General features: G+C 45.9%; 1 protein-coding gene across 3 annotated transcripts; it reads left to right on the top strand.

Moving 5' to 3' along the window:
• Positions 1 to 18,875: 18,875 nt before the first annotated feature.
• On the top strand, positions 18,876 to 21,262 carry LOC123089765 (organic cation/carnitine transporter 7-like). 3 transcript variants are annotated; one of them, XM_044511353.1, is made up of 4 exons: positions 18,876 to 19,292; positions 19,404 to 20,194; positions 20,347 to 20,495; positions 20,857 to 21,262. In XM_044511353.1, the coding sequence occupies exons 1-4, from the start codon at positions 19,033 to 19,035 to the stop codon at positions 21,064 to 21,066; spliced, it is 1,410 nt and encodes a 469-aa protein (XP_044367288.1). In that variant the 5' UTR covers positions 18,876 to 19,032; the 3' UTR covers positions 21,067 to 21,262. The 3 variants fall into 3 exon arrangements, with proteins under 3 accessions (XP_044367288.1, XP_044367289.1, XP_044367287.1); XM_044511352.1 differs by having other exon boundaries at positions 18,886 to 19,292; positions 20,293 to 20,495; positions 20,857 to 21,261; XM_044511354.1 differs by lacking the exon at positions 20,347 to 20,495 and having other exon boundaries at positions 18,884 to 19,292; positions 20,857 to 21,244.
• Positions 21,263 to 22,075: the final 813 nt, after the last annotated feature.

Genomic DNA, 22,075 nt, shown 5'->3' with positions numbered 1-22,075 from the left:
CACTCGTTTGGATAATTTTTTTAGGGATTTGATTACATTACCTTATATTAGGCAAACTTCTCTATTTTTTCTCATGCCAATTAGTCAGGTGTAATCTCGCCCAAAATTTGAGAAATTTTCCCTTCACGTACGTTCTTTATTTTCCGTGCCAAAAACTATACACCCTATATTCAGGAACGGAAGGAGTACTATATTTTTCTACGAGAATGGCGTTTTGGAGGCCTAGCTCCATTAAAGCTTGTATTTTTGAAAAATTCAAATTCACACTTTTATGTTTCAAAAAATTCTGAAAAAAATATACGTGTATGTAAGGATGTAACCCACATGTGTGTAAAATTTCATGATGAAATACGTCGAAATGCGATCAGTACAAAAAAGACAAAATCATGGCGTGGAAGGATGAATAGTATCATGTGTTAAACAACCTTGGATTTGTCTTTTTGCACAACCCTTATTTCATCGTTTTTGCCTTGAAAATTTACACACATGTGTGTTATGCTTTCATGTATATCTGTACTTTTTCTCAGAATTTTTTGAAGTGTAAAAATATAAATTTCAATGAAATTTGAATTTTAAATCTGGAGGCCTCCAGTGAGCTCGGTCACCAAAGCCAATTTTCTTTTTTTACTACTTGCTGTAAACGATGAACGATGAAGCGGCTGAAGCGTCAAATCCAGGCTGTTGGGGCAGTTGAGGGTGCAGATGATCATAAATATTTGACTACTTTTTTTTCTCACCTGGCATATCCGGGTGACGCGTTTATTTTTACTTCCTAGCCACCTCCCTCGGCGGGTTATGGTGGATGGCGCCCTACCGGTTCCTGTTAACTAAACTAATGTATATTAGGTTTATTTTATTGAATATTTATTGGGCCATATAGAATTTTTACGCTATTATATATGGTCTTGTTCATCACAAAGAAAATCCAACACCTCTATATTAAGCATGACAATACATATTATTGACAACATCACCATAAAAAAATCAGTGTAAGATGATGCATAGACCAGTTAATTTTTTCCGATAAAGGGCACTATATTACTTTGAGTTTTCAGAATTACACCCGGCTTCTGCATAACAAGATGCACACAGCCGACAAGAAGTCTAAAAAATGTAAATAGAAGATACAAAGCGAATTACACACAAAACATGCAGCTCATGTATAAACGCCTAAATAGGAGGAGGGCCTATCCGCAGGTCATGCTGCCATCCATGTTGGGAAATAAAGTCCCTCGCCGTATCCTCCAGCCGTATACACACCTCATAAATAGGTCTCGAAACTCCACACGATGTAGAGACAACCATATACGAAGTGTACTGGTGCATCGGTAGATAGCCTACAAGAGAGAAGAGGTTTACCGTTAAACACTTTATCATTTCTACATAGCCAAAGCGACATATAATGACAATCGTGCCCACTCTAAGAAGTATTTTGTACTTGTGATCAATCCCATGAAGCCAATTCCCAAATAAATTTGCAATACTACATGGAGGATACAAGGTTGAAGCTAATTGAGTGAATGATCATATAGAACGTGCAAAACTACATTGGAAGAACAAATGTTTAATAGTCTCATCATGATGGCAGAAAACACATGATTTGCTGCCAATCAAATTTTGCTTCGCAAGGTTATCTCTAGTAAGAATGACACCACGTCTTAAATACCAAGTAAAAATGTTGATCTTTAAAGGAATTTTCATTTTCTAAATCTTCTTCTTATTATTGACAGGAACATCCAGTTGGATTAAGACATTGTACATGGAATTTACCGAGAATTCACCATTCTCATGTAAATTCCAACGAAGAATTCACCATTGTACATGGCCTATTTGTGCACGAGGCCACGTCGTCCTCTACCGTTTGAACCGTTGTAACCTGGGGCGTTGCCTATATAATGTTGGAAATGTGCCCTAGAGGCAATAATAAAAGCATTATTATTATGTTTCCTTGTTCATGATAATTGTCTTTATTCATGCTATAATTGTGTTATCCGGAAATCGTAATACATGTGTGAATAACAGACACCGACATGTCCCTAGTGAGCCTCTAGTTGACTAGCTCGTTGATCAACAGATAGTCATGGTTTCCTGACTATGGACACTGGATGTCATTGATAACGAGATCACATCATTGGGAGAATGATGTGATGGACAAGACCCAATCCTAAACATAGCACAAGATCGTATAGTTCGTTTGCTAGAGTTTTCCAATGTCAAGTATCTTTTCCTTAGACCATGAGATCGTGTAACTCCCGGATACCGTAGGAGTTCTTTGGGTATGCCAAACGTCACAACGTAACTGGGTGACTATAAAGGTAGACTACGGGTATCTCCGAAAGTGTCTGTTGGGTGACTTGGATCAAGACTGGGATTTGTCACTCCGTATGACGGAGAGGTATCACTGGGCCCACTAGGTAATGCATCATCATAATGAGCTCAGAGTGACCAAGTGTCTGGTCACGGGATCATGCATTACGGTACGAGTAAAGTGACTTGCCGGTAACGAGATTGAACGAGGTATTGGGATACCGACGATCGAATCTCGGGCAAGTAACATATCGATAGACAAAGGGAATAGCGTATGGGATTGATTAAATCCTCGACATCGTGGTTCATCCGATGAGATCATCGTGGAGCATGTGGGAACCAACATGGGTATCCAGATCCCGCTGTTGGTTATTGACCGGAGAGTCGTCTCGGTCATGTCTGCTTGTCTCCCGAACCCATAGGGTCTACACACTTAAGGTTCGGTGACGCTAGGGTTATGAAGATATGTATATGCAGAAACCCGAATGTTGTTCGGAGTCCCGGATGAGATCCCGGACATCACGAGGAGTTCCGAAATGGTCCGGAGGTAAAGAATTATATATAGGAAGTGCTATTTCGGGCATCGGGACAAGTTTCGGGGTTATCGGTATTGTACCGGGACCACCGGAAGGGTCCCGGGGGTCCACCGGGTGGGGCCACCTGTCCCGGGGGGCCACATGGGCTGTAGGGGGTGCGCCTTGGCCTAGATGGGCCAAGGGCACCAGCCCTATAGGCCCATGCGCCTAGGGTTTCCACCATGGAAGAGTCCATGTGGTGGAAGGCACCCCTAGGTGCCTTGGGGGGGAGGGAAACCTCCCCTTGGCCGCCGCCCCCCCTAGTAGATGCCATCTACTAGGGCCGGCGCCCCCCTGGCACCCCTATATATAGTAGGGGGGAGAGGAGGGATTTTACACCAGCCCCTGGCGCCTCCACCTCCCCCCCGTTACGTCTCTCCCTCGTAGTCTCGGCGAAGCCCTGCTGCTGTGACGCCCTGCATCCACCACCACGCCGTCGTGCTGCTGGATCTTCATCAACCTCTCCTTTCCCCTTGCTGGATCAAGAAGGAGGAGACGTCTCCCGTCCCGTACGTGTGTTGAACGCGGAGGTGCCGTCCGTTCGGCGCTGGTCATCGGTGATTTGGATCACGTCGAGTACGACTACATCATCACCGTTCTTTTGAACGCTTCCGTGCGCGATCTACAAAGGTATGTAGATGCATCTAATCACTCGTTGCTAGATGAAATCCTAGATGATCTTGGTGAAACGAGTAGGAAAATTTTTGTTTTCTGCAACGTTCCCCAACAGTGGCATCATGAGCTAGGTCTATGCGTAGTTCTTCTTGCGCGAGTAGAACACAATTTGTTGTGGGCGTAGATTTGTCAACTTTCTTGCCGTTACTAGTCCTTTCTTGCTTCAGCGGTATTGTGGGATGAAGCGGCCCGGACCAACCTTACACGTACGCTTACGTGAGACCGGTTCCACCGACTAACATGCACTAGTTGCATAAGGTGGCTGGCGGGTGTCTGTCTCTCCTACTTTAGTTGGAGCGGAATCGATGAACAGGGTCCTTATGAAAGGTAAATAGAAGTTGACAAATCACGTTGTGGCTTTAACGTAGGTAAGAAAATGTTCTTGCTAGAACCCTAATTCAGCCACGTAAAACTTGCAACAACAATTAGAGGACGTCTAACTTGTTTTTGTAGCAAGTGGTTTGTGATATGATATGGCCAAAGTTGTGATGAATGATGAATGATCTATATGTGATGTATGAGATGTTCATGCTATTGTAATAGGAATCACGACTTGCATGTCGATGAGTATGACAACCGGCAGGAGCCATAGGAGTTGTCTTTATTCTTTTATATGACCTGCGTGTCATCAAGAAACGCCATGTAAATTACTTTACTTTATTGCTAAACGCGTTACCCATAGTAGTAGAAGTAATAGTTGGCGAGCAACTTCATGGAGACACGATGATGGAGATCATGATGATGGAGATCATGGTGTCAAGCCGGTGACAAGATGATCATGGAGCCCCAAGATGGAGATCAAAGGAGCTATGTGATATTGACCATATCATGTCACGTTTATTATTTGATTGCATGTGATGTTTATCATGTTTTTCATCTTGTTTACTTAGAACGACGGTAGTAAATAAGGTGATCCCTCATACTAATTTCAAGAAGTGTTCCCCCTAACTGTGCACCGTTGCGACAGTTTGCTGTTTCAAAACACCACGTGATGATCGGGTCTTTTATTCAGACGTTCACATACAACGGGTGTAAGACAGATTTACACATGCAAACACTTAGGTTGACTTGACGAGCCTAGCATGTACAGACATGGCCTCGGAACACGGAAGACCGAAAGGTCAAGCATGAGTCGTATAGAAGATACGATCAACATGAAGATGTTCACCGATGTTGACTAGTCCGTCTCACGTGATGATCGGACACGGTCTAGTTTAACTCGGATCATGTAATACTTAGATGACTAGAGGGATGTCTAATCTAAGTGGGAGTTCATTAATAATTTGATTAGTTGAACTTAATTATCATGAACTTAGTCTAAATATTTTACAATATGTCTTGTAGATTAAATGGCCAACGTAGTCCTCAACTTCAACGCGTTCCTAGAGAAAACCAAGCTGAAAGACGATGGCAGCAACTATACGGACTGGGTCCGGAACCTGAGGATCATCCTCATAGCTGCCAAGAAAGATTATGTCCTACAAGCACCGCTTGGTGACGCACCCGTTCTCCCTGCAGAACAAGATGTTATGAACGCTTGGCAGGCACGTTTCGATGACTACTCCCTCGTTCAGTGCGGCATGCTTTACAGCTTAGAGCCGGGGCTCCAAAAGCGTTTTGAGAGACATGGAGCATATGAGATGTTCGAAGAGCTGAAAATGGTTTTCCAAGCTCATGCCCGGGTCGAGAGATATGAAGTCTCCGACAAATTCTTCAGCTGTAAGATGGAGGAAAACAGTTCTGTCAGTGAGCACATACTCACTATGTCTGGGTTGCATAACCGCTTGACTCGGCTGGGAGTTAATCTCCCGGATGATGCGGTCATTGACAGAATCCTCCAGTCGCTTCCACCAAGCTACAAGAGCTTTGTGATGAACTTCAATATGCAGGGGATGGAAAAGACCATTCCTGAAGTATTTGCTATGCTGAAATCAGCAGAGGTAGAAGTCAGGAAGGAACATCAAGTGTTGATGGTCAATAAAACCACTATGTTCAAGAAAGGCAAGGGTAAAAAGAACTTCAAGAAGGACGGCAAGGAGGTTGCCGCGCCCGGCAAGCAAGCTGCCGGGAAGAAGCCAAAGAATGGACCCAAGCCCGAGACTGAGTGCTTTTATTGCAAGGGAAGCGGTCATTGGAAGCGGAACTGCCCTAAGTACTTAGCGGATAAGAAGGCCGGCAAAACAAAAGGTATATTTGATATACATGTAATTGATGTGTACCTTACTAGTGCCCGTAGTAGCTCCTGGGTATTTGATACCGGTGCAGTTGCTCACATTTGTAACTCAAAGCAGGGGCTGCGGAATAAGCGGAAACTGGCAAAGGACGAGGTGACGATGCGCGTCGGGAATGGTTCCAAGGTCAATGTGATCGCCGTCGGCACGCTACCTCTGCATCTCCCTTTGGGATTAGTTTTAAACCTTAATAATTGTTATTTAGTGCCAGCTTTGAGCGTGAACATTGTATCAGGATCTCGTTTAATTCGAGATGGCTACTCTTTTAAATCTGAGAATAATGGTTGTTCCATTTTTATGAGAGATATGTTTTATGGTCATGCTCCTATGGTGAATGGTTTATTCTTTACGAATCTCGAACGTGATGCTACACATGTTCATAATGTGAGTGCCAAAAGAAGTAAGGTTGATAATGATAGTCCCACATACCTGTGGCACTGCCGCCTTGGTCACATAGGTGTCAAACGCATGAAGAAGCTCCATGCTGATGGACTTTTAGAGTCTCTTGATTATGAATCATTTGACACATGCGAACCATGCCTTATGGGTAAAATGACCAAGACTCCGTTCTCAGGAACAATGGAGCGAGCAACCGACTTATTGGAAATCATACATACTGATGTGTGTGGTCCAATGAGTGTTGAGGCTCGCGGTGGCTATCGTTATGTTCTCACCCTCACTGATGATTTAAGTAGGTATGGGTATATCTACTTAATGAAACACAAGTCTGAAACCTTTGAAAAGTTCAAGGAATTTCAGAGTGAGGTTGAAAATCAACGTGACAGGAAAATCAAGTTTCTACGATCAGATCGTGGAGGAGAATACTTGAGTCACGAGTTTGGGGCACACTTAAGAAAATGTGGAATAGTTTCACAACTCACGCCGCCTGGAACACCTCAGCGTAATGGTGTGTCCGAACGTCGTAATCGCACTCTGTTAGATATGGTGCGATCTATGATGTCTCTTACCGATTTACCGCTTTCTTTTTGGGGCTATGCTTTAGAGACTGCCGCATTCACTTTAAATAGGGCTCCGTCGAAATCCGTTGAGACGACACCGTATGAATTGTGGTTTGGGAAGAAACCTAAGCTGTCGTTTCTAAAAGTTTGGGGATGCGATGCTTATGTCAAGAAACTTCAACCTGAAAAGCTCGAACCCAAGTTGGAAAAATGCGTCTTCATAGGATACCCAAAAGAAACTATTGGGTACACCTTCTACCTCAGATCCGAAGGCAAGATCTTTGTTGCCAAGAATGGGTCCTTTCTGGAGAAAGAGTTTCTCTCGAAAGAAGTAAGTGGGAGGAAAGTAGAGCTTGATGAAGTATTACCTCTTGAACCGGAAAATGGCACAACTCAAGAAAATGTTCCTGAGGTGCCTGCACCGACTAGAGAGAAAGTTAATGACAATGATCAAGATACTTCTGATCAAGCCCCTACTGAAATTCGAAGGTCCACAAGGACACATTCCGCACCAGAGTGGTACGGCAACCCTGTCATGGAAATCATGCTGTTAGACAACGGTGAACCTTCGAACTATGAAGAAGCGATGGCGGGCCCGGATTCCGACAAATGGCTGGAAGCCATGAAATCTGAGATAGGATCCATGTATGAAAACAAAGTATGGACTTTGACTAACTTGCCCGTTGAGCGGCGAGCCATAGAAAATAAATGGATCTTTAAGAAGAAGACAGACGCGGATGGTAATGTGACCATCTATAAAGCTCGGCTTGTCGCTAAGGGTTATCGACAAGTTCAAGGGGTTGACTACGATGAGACTTTCTCGCCGGTAGCGAAGCTGAAGTCCGTCCGAATCATGTTAGCAATTGCCGCATTCTATGATTACGAAATATGGCAAATGGACGTCAAAACGGCATTCCTTAATGGTTTCCTTAAGGAAGAATTGTATATGATACAGCCGGAAGGTTTTGTCGATCCTAAGAATGCTGACAAAGTGTGCAAGCTCCAACGCTCGATTTATGGGCTGGTGCAAGCATCTCGGAGTTGGAACATTCGCTTTGATGAGATGATCAAAGCGTTTGGGTTTACATAGACTTATGGAGAAGCCTGCGTTTACAAGAAAGTGAGTGGGAGCTCTGTAGCATTTCTCATATTATATGTAGATGACATACTTTTGATGGGAAATGATATAGAACTCTTGGACAGCATCAAGGCCTACTTGAATAAAAGTTTTTCAATGAAGGACCTTGGAGAAGCTGCTTATATATTAGGCATCAAAATCTATAGAGATAGATCAAGACGTCTCATAGGTCTTTCACAAAGCACATACCTTGATAAGATATTGAAGAAGTTCAATATGGATCAATCCAAGAAGGGGTTCTTGCCTGTGTTGCAAGGTATGAAATTGAGCTCAGCTCAATGTCCGACCACGGCAGAAGATATAGAAGAGATGAGCGTCATCCCCTATGCCTCAGCCATAGGTTCTATTATGTATGCCATGCTGTGTACCAGACCTGATGTTAACCTTGCCGTCAGTTTGGTAGGAAGGTACCAAAGTAATCCCGGCAAGGAACACTGGACAGCGGTCAAGAATATCCTGAAGTACCTGAAAAGGACTAAGCAAATGTTTCTCGTTTATGGAGGTGACGAAGAGCTCGTCGTAAAGGGTTACGTCGACGCTAGCTTCGACACAGATCTGGATGACTCTAAGTCACAAACCGGATACGTGTATATTTTGAATGGTGGGGCAGTAAGCTGGTGCAGTTGCAAGCAAAGCGTCGTGGCGGGATCTACATGTGAAGCGGAGTACATGGCAGCCTCGGAGGCAGCACATGAAGCAATATGGGTGAAGGAGTTCATCACCGACCTAGGAGTCATACCCAATGCGTCGGGGCCGATCAAGCTCTTCTGTGACAACACTGGAGCTATTGCACTTGCCAAGGAGCCCAGGTTTCACAAGAAGACAAGTCACATCAAGCGTCGCTTCAAATCCATTCGTAAAAATGTTCAAGATGGAGACATAGAGATTTGTAAAGTACATACGGACCTGAATATAGCAGATCCGTTGACTAAACCTCTCCCTAGAGCAAAACATGATCAACACCAGAATTCTATGGGTGTTCGATTCATCACAATGTAACTAGATTATTGACTCTAGTGCAAGTGGGAGACTGTTGGAAATGTGCCCTAGAGGCAATAATAAAAGCATTATTATTATATTTCCTTGTTCATGATAATTGTCTTTATTCATGCTATAATTGTGTTATCCGGAAATCGTAATACATGTGTGAATAACAGACACCGACATGTCCCTAGTGAGCCTCTAGTTGACTAGCTCGTTGATCAACAGATAGTCATGGTTTCCTGACTATGGACACTGGATGTCATTGATAACGAGATCACATCATTGGGAGAATGATGTGATGGACAAGACCCAATCCTAAACATAGCACAAGATCGTATAGTTCGTTTGCTAGAGTTTTCCAATGTCAAGTATCTTTTCCTTAGACCATGAGATCGTGTAACTCCCGGATACCGTAGGAGTGCTTTGGGTATGCCAAACGTCACAACGTAACTGGGTGACTATAAAGGTAGACTACGGGTATCTCCGAAAGTGTCTGTTGGGTGACATGGATCAAGACTGGGATTTGTCACTCTGTATGACGGAGAGGTATCACTGGGCCCACTCGGTAATGCATCATCATAATGAGCTCAGAGTGACCAAGTGTCTGGTCATGGGATCATGCATTACGGTACGAGTAAAGTGACTTGCCGGTAACGAGATTGAACGAGGTATTGGGATACCGACGATCAAATCTCGGGCAAGTAACATATCGATAGACAAAGGGAATAGCGTACGGGGTTGATAGAATCCTCGACATCGTGGTTCATCCGATGAGATCATCGTGGAGCATGTGGGAGCCAACATGGGTATCCAGATCCCGCTGTTGGTTATTGACCGGAGAGTCGTCTCGGTCATGTCTGCTTGTCTCCCGAACCCGTAGTGGCTCCTGGGTATTTGATACCGGTGCAGTTGCTCACATTTGTAACTCAAAGCAGGGGCTGCGGAATAAGCGGAAACTGGCAAAGGACGAGGTGACGATGCGCGTCAGGAATGCTTCCAAGGTCAATGTGATCGCCGTCGGCACGCTGCCTCTGCATCTCCCTTCGGGATTAGTTTTAAACCTTAATAATTGTTATTTAGTGCCAGCTTTGAGCATGAACATTGTATCGGGATCTCGTTTAATTCGAGATGGCTACTCTTTTAAATCTGAGAATAATGGTTGTTCCATTTTTATGAGAGATATGTTTTATGGTCATGCTCCTATGGTGAATGGTTTATTCTTTATGAATCTCGAACATGATGCTACACATGTTCATAATGTGAGTACCAAAAGAAGTAAGGCTGATAATGATAGTCCCACATATTTGTGGCACTGCCGCCTTGGTCACATAGGTGTCAAACGCATGAAGAAGCTCCATGCTGATGGACTTTTAGAGTCTCTTGATTATGAATCATTTGACACGTGCGAACCATGCCTTATGGGTAAAATGACCAAGACTCCGTTCTCAGGAACAATGGAGCGAGCAACCGACTTATTGGAAATCATACATACTGATGTGTGCGGTCCAATGAGTGTTGAGGCTCGCGGTGGCTATCGTTATGTTCTCACCCTCACTGATGATTTAAGTAGGTATGGGTATATCTACTTAATGAAACACAAGTCTGAAACCTTTGAAAAGTTCAAGGAATTTCAGAGTGAGGTTGAAAATCAACGTGACAGGAAAATCAAGTTTCTACGATCAGATCGTGGAGGAGAATACTTGAGTCATGAGTTTGGGGCACACTTAAGAAAATGTGGAATAGTTTCACAACTCACGCCGCCTGGAACACCTCAGCGTAATGGTGTGTCCGAACGTCGTAATCGCACTCTGTTAGATATGGTGCGATCTATGATGTCTCTTACCGATTTACCGCTTTCTTTTTGGGGCTATGCTTTAGAGACTGCCGCATTCACTTTAAATAGGGCTCCGTCGAAATCCGTTGAGACGACACCGTATGAATTATGGTTTGGGAAGAAACCTAAGCTGTCGTTTCTAAAAGTTTGGGGATGTGATGCTTATGTCAAGAAACTTCAACCTGAAAAGCTCGAACCCAAATCGGAAAAATGCGTCTTCATAGGGTACCCAAAAGAAACTATTGGGTACACCTTCTACCTCAGATCCGAAGGCAAGATCTTTGTTGCCAAGAATGGGTCCTTTCTGGAGAAAGAGTTTCTCTCGAAAGAAGTAAGTGGGAGGAAAGTAGAGCTTGATGAAGTATTACCTCTTGAACCGGAAAATGGCGCAACTCAAGAAAATGTTCCTGAGGTGCCTGCACCGACTAGAGAGGAAGTTAATGATCAAGATACTTCTGATCAAGCCCCTACTGAAATCCGAAGGTCCACAAGGACACGTTCCGCACCAGAGTGGTACGGCAACCCTGTCTTGGAAATCATGTTGTTAGACAACGGTGAACCTTCGAACTATGAGGAAGCGATGGCGGGACCAGATTCCGACAAATGGCTGGAAGCCATGAAAGTATGGACTTTGACTGACTTGCCCGTTGAGCGGCGAGCCATAGAAAATAAATGGATCTTTAAGAGGAAGACAGACGCGGATGGTAATGTGACCATCTATAAAGCTCGGCTTGTCGCTAAGGGTTATCGACAAGTTCAAGGGGTTGACTACGATGAGACTTTCTCACCGGTAGCGAAGCTGAAGTCCGTCCGAATCATGTTAGCAATTGCCGCATTCTATGATTACGAAATATGGCAAATGGACGTCAAAACGGCATTCCTTAATGGTTTCCTTAAGGAAGAATTGTATATGATGCAGCCGGAAGGTTTTGTCGATCCTAAGAATGCTGACAAAGTGTGCAAGCTCCAACGCTCGATTTATGGGCTGGTGCAAGCATCTCGGAGTTGGAACATTCGCTTTGATGAGATGATCAAAGCGTTTGGGTTTACACAGACTTATGGAGAGGCCTGCGTTTACAAGAAAGTGAGTGGGAGATCTGTAGCATTTCTCATATTATATGTAGATGACATACTTTTGATGGGAAATGATATAGAACTCTTGGACAGCATCAAGGCCTACTTGAATAAAAGTTTTTCAATGAAGGACCTTGGAGAAGCTGCTTATATATTAGGCATCAAAATCTATAGAGATAGATCGAGACGCCTCATAGGTCTTTCACAAAGCACATACCTTGATAAGATATTGAAGAAGTTCAATATGGATCAATCCAAGAAGGGGTTCTTGCCTGTGTTACAAGGTATGAAATTGAGCTCAGCTCAATGTCCGACCACGGCAGAAGATATAGAAGAGATGAGCGTCATCCCCTATGCCTCAGCCATAGGTTCTATTATGTATGCCATGCTGTGTACCAGACCTGATGTTAACCTTGCCGTCAGTTTGGTAGGAAGGTACCAAAGTAATCCCGGCAAGGAACACTGGACAGCGGTCAAGAATATCCTGAAGTACCTGAAAAGGACTAAGCAAATGTTTCTCGTTTATGGAGGTGACGAAGAGCTCGTCGTAAAGGGTTACGTCGACGCTAGCTTCGACACAGATCTGGATGACTCTAAGTCACAAACCGGATACGTGTATATTTTGAATGGTGGGGCAGTAAGCTGGTGCAGTTGCAAGCAAAGCGTCGTGGCGGGATCTACATGTGAAGCGGAGTACATGGCAGCCTCGGAGGCAGCACATGAAGCAATATGGGTGAAGGAGTTCATCACCGACCTAGGAGTCATACCCAATGCGTCGGGGCCGATCAAGCTCTTCTGTGACAACACTGGAGCTATTGCACTTGCCAAGGAGCCCAGGTTTCACAAGAAGACAAGGCACATCAAGCGTCGCTTCAACTCCATTCATGAAAATGTTCAAGATGGAGACATAGAGATTTGTAAAGTACATACGGACCTGAATGTGGCAGATCCGTTGACTAAACCTCTCCCTAGAGCAAAACATGATCAACACCAGAATTCTATGGGTGTTCGATTCATCACAATGTAACTAGATTATTGACTCTAGTGCAAGTGGGAGACTGTTGGAAATATGCCCTAGAGGCAATAATAAAAGCATTATTATTATATTTCCTTGTTCATGATAATTGTCTTTATTCATGCTATAATTGTGTTATCCGGAAATCGTAATACATGTGTGAATAACAGACACCGACATGTCCCTAGTGAGCCTCTAGTTGACTAGCTCGTTGATCAACAGATAGTCATGGTTTCCTGACTATGGACACTGGATGTCATTGATAACGAGATCACATCATTGGGAGAATGATGTGATGGACAAGACCCAATCCTAAACATAGCACAAGATCGTATAGTTCGTTTGCTAGAGTTTTCCAATGTCAAGTATCTTTTCCTTAGACCATGAGATCGTGTAACTCCCGGATACCGTAGGAGTGCTTTGGGTATGCCAAACGTCACAACGTAACTGGGTGACTATAAAGGTAGACTACGGGTATCTCCGAAAGTGTCTGTTGGGTGACTTGGATCAAGACTGGGATTTGTCACTCCGTATGACGGAGAGGTATCACTGGGCCCACTCGGTAATGCATCATCATAATGAGCTCAGAGTGACCAAGTGTCTGGTCACGGGATCATGCATTACGGTACGAGTAAAGTGACTTGCCGGTAACGAGATTGAACGAGGTATTGGGATACCGACGATCGAATCTCGGGCAAGTAACATATCGATAGACAAAGGGAATAGCGTACGGGATTGATTAAATCCTCGACATCGTGGTTCATCCGATGAGATCATCGTGGAGCATGTGGGAGCCAACATGGGTATCCAGATCCCGCTGTTGGTTATTGACCGGAGAGTCGTCTCGGTCATGTCTGCTTGTCTCCCGAACCCGTAGGGTCTACACACTTAAGATTCGGTGACGCTAGGGTTATGAAGATATGTATATGCAGAAACCCGAATGTTGTTCGGAGTCCCGTATGAGATCCCGGACGTCACGAGGAGTTCCGGAATGGTCCGGAGGTAAAGAATTATATATAGGAAGTGCTATTTCGGGCATCGGGACAAGTTTCGGGGTTATCGGTATTGTACCGGGACCACCGGAAGGGTCCCGGGGGTCCACCGGGTGGGGCCACCTGTCCCGGGGGGCCACATGGGCTGTAGGGGGTGCGCCTTGGCCTAGATGGGCCAAGGGCACCAGCCCTATAGGCCCATGCGCCTAGGGTTTCCACCATGGAAGAGTCCATGTGGTGGAAGGCACCCCTAGGTGCCTTGGGGGGGAGGGAAACCTCCCCTTGGCCGCCGCCCCCCTAGTAGATGCCATCTACTAGGGCCGGCGCCCCCCTGGCACCCCTATATATAGTAGGGGGGAGAGGAGGGATTTTACACCAGCCCCTGGCGCCTCCACGTCCCCCCCGTTACGTCTCTCCCTCGTAGTCTCGGCGAAGCCCTGCTGCTGTGACGCCCTGCATCCACCACCACGCCGTCGTGCTGCTGGATCTTCATTAACCTCTCCTTTCCCCTTGCTGGATCAAGAAGGAGGAGACGTCTCCCGTCCCGTACGTGTGTTGAACGCGGAGGTGCCGTCCGTTCGGCGCTGGTCATCGGTGATTTGGATCACGTCGAGTACGACTACATCATCACCGTTCTTTTGAACGCTTCCGTGCGCGATCTACAAAGGTATGTAGATGCATCTAATCACTCGTTGCTAGATGAACTCCTAGATGATCTTGGTGAAACGAGTAGGAAATTTTTTGTTTTCTGCAACGTTCCCCAACATATAAATCGCCCCAAGACCTCCTGGGAGAGGGTCGATCCCCTGTCCAATTCATTTCCCCCCTTAGCACTAGAGAGTGGGAGAAGAACCACTGAGTTCCTCCTGTTCATCCTTTGTAGCTCTTGTGACTAAGGAACAGAATACACCAAATAGGATAGATGCTGCATTACGGGTATTATCTCAACTCTGAGAGCCCCAAAGCAGGGTAAAATCTTGTGTTCGTGTTCTGTGCGAGGCATCAGCCTCGTCTACCCTTTCCCGGTTCTCCTAGCACTCCATCCGAGCCCCATCTTAAGCCTACCCATGGCATCTACCGTCATCCCACCACCGCTCCTCTCCTCTCTTCGCCTTCCCCACAACCGCACTGGACAACCGCAGCCATTCCCATGGTGGCTAGGGGTCCCAACGATGGCGTGGCGGCCAACGGCTTCGGCCGCCGCACGTTGACCACGGAAGAGGCGGGGTCCTCTACAACCACGCCTACCGGTGTCCGTCGGACATGCGGTGTCCGGGCACGTGGAAGCTCTCCGCGGAGGCATCCCGATCCCACCCATGGCAACCGTCAGCAGTAGCTAGCTCTAGAAGGACATCCACAAGTCCTTCTGGGCCGACCTCATGCAGGAGCAGCGGCAGGATCCCATGTCACTACTAGAGGATATCCTACCGCCAGCGAACCAAAATAGTCTACCGCCCGCGCATATCGGTTCTCCGGCAATCATAAGGCCAGTGGTATTAGAGCATCTCCAGCCGCGTCCCCAACAAGCCAACACAAGGCCGTTTTTAGTGCCGGCGCTAAAAAATGTCCTAGTGGCGCGCCCAGAAGCCCATTTTTTGCCGGTTAGGCCCGATTTCGGCATCGGCGGACCCAGGCCGAAACCGGCGCGCTGGGGGTCGCCCGTGGGCGCTGCGGGAGCAATTTTGGTGCGAAAACCCAGTGGAGCCGCCGAGTCAGCGACTCGGTGCATCGTCGTCCTCATCGCCTCGGTTTCACGTGGGGAATGAATGCCAAAGCTGCTGGGCTGCTGCGTTGGTCAGCCTTCCATTGAGGCCTCATGGGCGGCGCAGTGAAGGCGTCACGACACGTGTCCCGCCCGCTCCTGCCACGCGTACACATGGATGCCACGCGCCCACTGCCCGCCCGTGGCTATAAAAGCAGCCCTCCGCCCGCCGGTGAAGCTCACACTTGCTCGCCGCAGCACATCTCTTTCCCTCTCACCGCCGACACCGTGTAGCAGGGGAGCAGCAGGGACGGCGATGGCGCCTGCGGGATGCAGGGCGGTGGCGACGATGACGACGACGACGGCGGCGGCGATGACTAGACCCGGTTCTACAGGCTCCTCAGCATGTAAGCCGGGCGGCAACGTCGTAGTAGGGCTATGCTTAGTTTTTTTAATTCCTTTTATTGTTTTTTGTACAAATTTGAATGAAATCGTCGAGTTTGGACATATTTTGTGTCGTGTTTGTGCCGGTTTTGGGGCGACCTGGGAACGACGGTTGGGAACATGTTCGCCACCACGCCGAAATTAACGCCGGTTCAGCCCCATGCGGCGCTATATCCGAACCTACTATTACCGGCGCATAGCCAAAGTCTGCCGGCGCTATCTATTTTTCGAATAAAAAAAGCAGGGACAGGCAACCCGCATCTGTAGCGCCAGACTGTCCACGTGAGGATTCGACCACGCGACGTCCAGTACCTGTTCCAGCCGCCTAACCTCTAGGGCAACCAATCGATCATGGATATTGCAAACGCTAATGAGTTAAGAATAATTAAAGTCTTGCTATTTATTGCGCACAGATTTGGGAAAATGTAATTTTTTTGGGAAGAAATTTGAAAGTTCACAGATTTCAAAATAAATCACGAATTGAAAAGGTAAAAGAACTAAAAAATCATTGATTTTAAAAAAGTTCACAAATTTAAAAAAAGTTCATCAATTTTGAAAAATAGTTCATCAATATCAAAAAAGTTCGTTCGAATTTAAAAAAAGTTCAATGAATTTGAAAAATGTCCATCGAATTTGAAAAAAAGCTCATCGAAGTTGGAAAAAGATCATCAAAGTTGGAAAAAGTTCCTCGGATTTGAAAAAAGTTCATCTAAATCTAGAAAAAGTTCATCAAATTTGAAAAAAGTTCATGGATTTTTTAAATATATTTTTCATTTTTTTTCATGATTTCAAAATGTGTTTGTAGTTTTCAAATTTATTCACTTTTTCAAATTTTGTTCACAATTTTAAATTAATCAGTGTACATAAAAAAATGTTCAATGGGTATTTAAATGGCTTTTCAGCGCATATCACAAAATTGTTCAATGTGTAGTTGAACATTGTTCAGATTATATTACAAAAATGTTCAATGTATAAACTTTGTTCATCTTATATAAAAAAATGTATAAATATGTTTTAAATTATTTCAATGTATATCACAAAAATGTTCACTGTGTTCTTAAAAATTGTTCTGTGTATATTTGAAAATCGCTCGTCGTATATAATTTTTTGTTTATGTTCTCAATAATTGTTTACGTTTTAAAAAATCATGGAATTTGAAAATTTTCATCGATTTGATAAAAGTTAATTCAATTTTAAAACTTTACGAATTTAAAAAATTCTCATTTTTAAGAAAATAAAAAATAAAAATGAGAAAAGAAAAAGAAAAAGGAAACAGAAAAAAACGCCCAGAAATCAGCGAGCAGTGAAAGCTGGTTTGGTGGGCTCTCGCGGTCTACGTAAATAAAGGAATGAAAATAAGTAAATGGACACAATCGGTATGGTGGTCTGTTGGTTAGTGCGTTGTTGTTTCAACGGAGAGATCGCTAGTTCGAGCCCTCACATTCGAAATAAGACCCTAGGACATCCCCTTCTCCACGCGCCTCGAGGTCCTCCTGGCGGACGACGAGTACCTCACCGTGCGGCCCAACACGCAGGGGCGGAGCTCTATAGGGGCCGACTTGGGCCATGGCCCGCCCAGGAATTTGGGCAAAAAAATTACCTATATGTCATCTTAGCCCAGCCCACGCACGACACATGATCCCCATCCTTTCTGCTTGTCATGCACCTTCCCCAATTTCCCAATTTCCTCTCAGTCTCAGCATCTAGCCACGCGCCCACGCCATCGACGCTGACCACCGTGGACGGGGAAGGAGCACCGTCCACCGGAGCGCTGCCCGCTGTCTCGTGGAGCAACCGCCGCGGCGACGCCCGCCTAGATCTTGCCTCGCCCTCGCCGCCTCGTGCTGCCGGGTGCCGGCCATCCAATCTTGCGGCTGAAAGTGTCAATTACTGAAACAACCATGCCACATAGATGGTGAAGAAGTACTACCCAGCAGATGTTCCCAAAGACATTTATGGACTATAGAGAAACTTAAACACTTTGTTTCAAATGCTTCCAAGGATGATGACTTGAAAAATATATCCACCTTAATTGATCTATGTTGATGCCTTGTGGAGACAGGAAGACATACAGTCTACAATTTGATTGACAGATTAGTACGTTTACTCATTAGCCTTTCAGTTTCCACGGTGAGTGCTGAACGTGCATTTTCTAGTATGAAGATCATTAAGACAAGATTGTGCAATAAGATGGAAGACGAGAATCTTGCTAATAACTTGTTAGTGCACATAGAGGGTGGAATTCTGAAGAACTACAGCCATGAAGATGTCATTGCAGATTTCATAAGCAAGAAGGATAGGAGAGTTGATTTCTAGTATGTGAGCAGGACTGTATGTGAGTAAGTCCATTTCTACTGTCTCAACACTTTTGTATTAGATAACTTAATAGTGGAGTTGATTTCTAGTATGTGAGCAGGACTGTATGTGAGTAAGTCCATGTCTACTGTCGCAACACTTTGTATTAGATAACTTAATAGTGCTTGATGGTTGAACTGTACTTTGGCACATGTACTGTACATATTATATATATACATATTTGCTAGCCCGATCTTTTAACATGCCCTGATGATTCGGAATTTGAAAAAAATAATTGTGCTTTTCTTTAGTCTGTGCCGCCCAACTTTTCCTTTCAAGCTCCGCCACTGCAAAGAGGCATTACATTATCCCGAGTCATCTCACTGGATGAAGCTGCACATGTAGGGCAGCTCCCAATCCAACAGTACTTAGCTATACCTATAATCAAATCTATGGCAAGAAGATAGGACCGTCAATCTGGACAGAAACGATCAACAAAGTTGATGTTGGAGTATATTAGTTTTTTCTCGAGGGACGGCAAAATTTGAGAGGCAGCAGTCCAGGGATACAGGGACCGGCAGCAGTCGAGACTGGAGGCAGGGAGGAACGTGTGTGGTCACAGGTCGCTATTGATCCTCCGCCTGACATTCGTGTCCTCGGGTATTAAATTAGAGAGTCAGCAGCATATTTCAATCAACTAAACATGTACCCTCGCCGAGCTTCCTCAGCGTTTGCTGTGAGGACGGTGGACGACGGAAACATTTGCCTTGACGTCTGCTGAAGAAAGAAAGAAACAAGCTAGGAAAGATGGTGGAAACATACACGACTGATGAAGCGCTTACGGCAGTGGGATTCGGGAGGTTCCAGGCGCTGGTCCTGGTGTACGCGGGCGTGGGCTGGGTCGCGGAATCCATGGAGCTCATGCTCCTCTCCTTTGTCGGGCCCATGGTGCGGGAGGAGTGGCAGGTGTCTGCCCAACACGAGAGCCTGCTCTCCAGCATCGTCTTCTTCGGCATGCTGCTAGGCTCCTGTGCCTGGGGCTTCGTCTCCGACACATATGGCCGGAGGTGAGCTTTCCGCCGGCCATCACTTTCTCCTCTACTCTACTACTAGTAGTCTACCAGTACTCCATATGATTACAATCTCTGTCTCTGTCTCTGTCTCTCTCTCTCTCTCAGGACCGGTTTGCTCTTCTCCACGCTGTTCACCACCGGGATGGGTTTCGTCAGCGCTTTCTCGCCCAACTACGCGTGCCTGGTGGCGCTTCGGTTCCTCGTCGGCGTCGGGGTGGGCGGCGCCCACGTCTTCATGTCCTGGTTCCTGGAGTTTGTCCCCGCGCACAACCGTGGCACCTGGATGGTCGCCTTCTCCGTGTTCTGGACCCTTGGCACCGTCGTGGAGGCTTCGCTGGCGTGGGTGGTCGTATCGGCGTCCCTGAGTTGGCGGTGGCTGCTGGCGCTGACGGCCCTCCCGCTCCTACTCCTTCTTCCTCTCTTCGGAGCCACGCCGGAGTCGCCTCGCTATCTCTGCGCACGGAACAAGCTGCCGGAGGCGACGCTTGTCCTGCAGAGGATCGCGGCCGCCAACCACGCGGCTCTTCCTCCTGGAACTCTCACCCGCCTCAACCGCGGTGAAAGTGATTATGAGTGTGAGAGTGAAACACGGTATCACCTTCCTCTCCTTTTTCTTCTTCGGGGCACAGACAACGATGCTGCCATGAGCTCCAAGCTGCGCAGCCTGTTGTCGCCGGACATGCGCAGGTGGACGCTCCTGCTCTGGTTTGTCTTCTACGCTCAGTCCTTTGTTTACTACGGCCTTGTCCTGCTCACCTCTCAGCTGGTTGATGCAAATACAAGCTGTCCTCCTACCGTGTCAGCTGTGGCAGTGCTCTTCAACGGTGAGCATCACCCAGATGATGCTGCTGCCGCTGCCAGCCTATACAAGGATACATTTGTTACTAGTTTTTCAGGTACTCCTAGCTAGCTAGCCTGTTTATTTATGTATGCAACTAAACTCCTCATCGCTAGCTCTACTACCTAACGACCTAGCTATATACGTACCTACCAGAGATCCCTGGACTAATCCTCTCTGCCGTCCTCGTTGAATGGTTTGGACGGAAAGCTACCATGTCCTGCTTGCTCTTCACATGCTGCGCTTTCCTTGCGCCGCTTCTACTTCGTCAGAGCGAGCTATGGACGACTGGCCTTCTATTCGGTGCCCGTGCTTGTGCCATGGGTAGCTCCATCGTTCTATGTCTGTACGCCCTAGGGGTTCGTATATACTGCATGCATGCATGTAGTTTCGACTTTAAATTTTACCGCACGTACGTGCTAGTACTAGTCTTTATTTACATTTTGGCCACTTGGTGTTCCAATACTACTACCTCCGTCTAGGTAAATAAGTCATTTGCGTAGTTCTAGGTCATCGATTTGAGGAATTAAATATGTGTTATATGTCATAAAAAGTATATCAGTAGATTTCTACACGGATGTAGTTTCTAAATATATATCTTTTGTCACATATAATACATATTTAGATAGTTAAATCGTCGACCTAGAACTACGCGAATGACTTATTCACCGAGACAGAGGTATTAACATATTTCTGCATTAATTGGATCTGTCTTTCTAGGTTTATCCAACATCAGTACGCTCGACTGGTGTCGGAATTGCATCCGCGGTTGGTAAAGTCGGTGGGGTTGTTTGCCCCCTTGTAGCTGTTGGGATGCTCAGGAGCTGTCATCAAATGGAAGCCATCATTGTGTTTGGGGCCGTGTTGTGCCTCGCAGCAATTGCCTGCATGCTATTCCCTCTAGACACCAAGGGCCGTGACATCAACTGATAACTAATGCTGCTCATGCTGCACGTTTCGATTTATTAAATCATGCGTGATTTTTATGTACACATTGTTATAGGTGTAGTGTTTAATTGGATATGATAATGGAGATTCCTCCAAGTGTATTTGTGGTTATGGTATGTGAAGTAGGACTATTTTTTCGACAAACGAAATAATACTAATATCGCCAAGATAGCAATTACACACAATCTCTCAATAACACAATAAAGACCGGGGCAGCCGTCCTGATGTCCGTCATCATTGTGTGCACCTCGTCGTCCAAAGCCGCCGATCTGCAGTAGCCCACCGCATGGGGATGAAAGTCCAGCGCCACCACCTGCCATGCGGGGAGATGATGGCCCGCCTCTTCCATCGCCCCCACAAGATTTGCTCGGTGGCTTCCTCCGATGGCAGTGGGGTGTGGTGATGGAGGGGGTTCAGCGCGGTGTTAGCTGGGATCTGGATCACCCGAGACGCCCCTTGAGGCTACCCAGACGGACAAAGGAACTACCACTATATGGCTACCTTCTAAAAATGGGGAAGAATTTCATTTCTCCGTCCTCTGCATCAACTAGGGATGCAGACGTAAAGAGCTGGGCACAACACTAGTAGAAATGCAACCACAGTGCATGCATACGATGTTCTGCATCCAATTTGCGTATGACGCGGACTCTGCACCCTGCGATGGATAAACAAAGGAGGTACACATGGCTAGATTCCAACATCAGTGCGGTAACCCAGCGCACCACTGCATGTGTAGTGTACAAGTCGTCGATATAATACTCACGAAAGTACCCTTCCGTAAATATCACATCCCTCGGAGTGGTACAACAGAAACATTGTGGGTCTGCATCTTTACGTGTTCATAGTTATCAACCAAAAGTGTACAAAATCTTCGAGATCATCCTCGGTCCATTGAGGATTCACATTTGGAAGAAAATTCAAGCTAGCAAATCTAATAAGTATTGGTAGTAGAAGACTTAGCACAAATACGAGCATAAGCAAGTTATTTAAC

The sequence above is a fragment of the Triticum aestivum genome, chromosome 4B, assembly GCF_018294505.1.
Source record: "Triticum aestivum cultivar Chinese Spring chromosome 4B, IWGSC CS RefSeq v2.1, whole genome shotgun sequence".
Lineage (NCBI taxonomy): Eukaryota > Viridiplantae > Streptophyta > Magnoliopsida > Poales > Poaceae > Triticum > Triticum aestivum.
The sequence above is the reverse complement of the archived record's forward strand: the minus strand, read 5'-3'. Positions and strand labels throughout refer to the sequence as shown.

Bases quoted from the DNA above. Each gene is read 5' to 3' on its own strand.
- LOC123089765 (XM_044511352.1), top strand. From the start codon at position 19,033: ATGGTGGAAACATACACGACTGATGAAGCGCTTACGGCAGTGGGATTC. The intron at 19,293-19,403 runs GTGAGCTTTCCG...TCTCTCTCTCAG, and splicing joins TCCGACACATATGGCCGGAG to GACCGGTTTGCTCTTCTCCA. The intron at 20,496-20,856 runs GTTCGTATATAC...CTGTCTTTCTAG, and splicing joins TATGTCTGTACGCCCTAGGG to GTTTATCCAACATCAGTACG.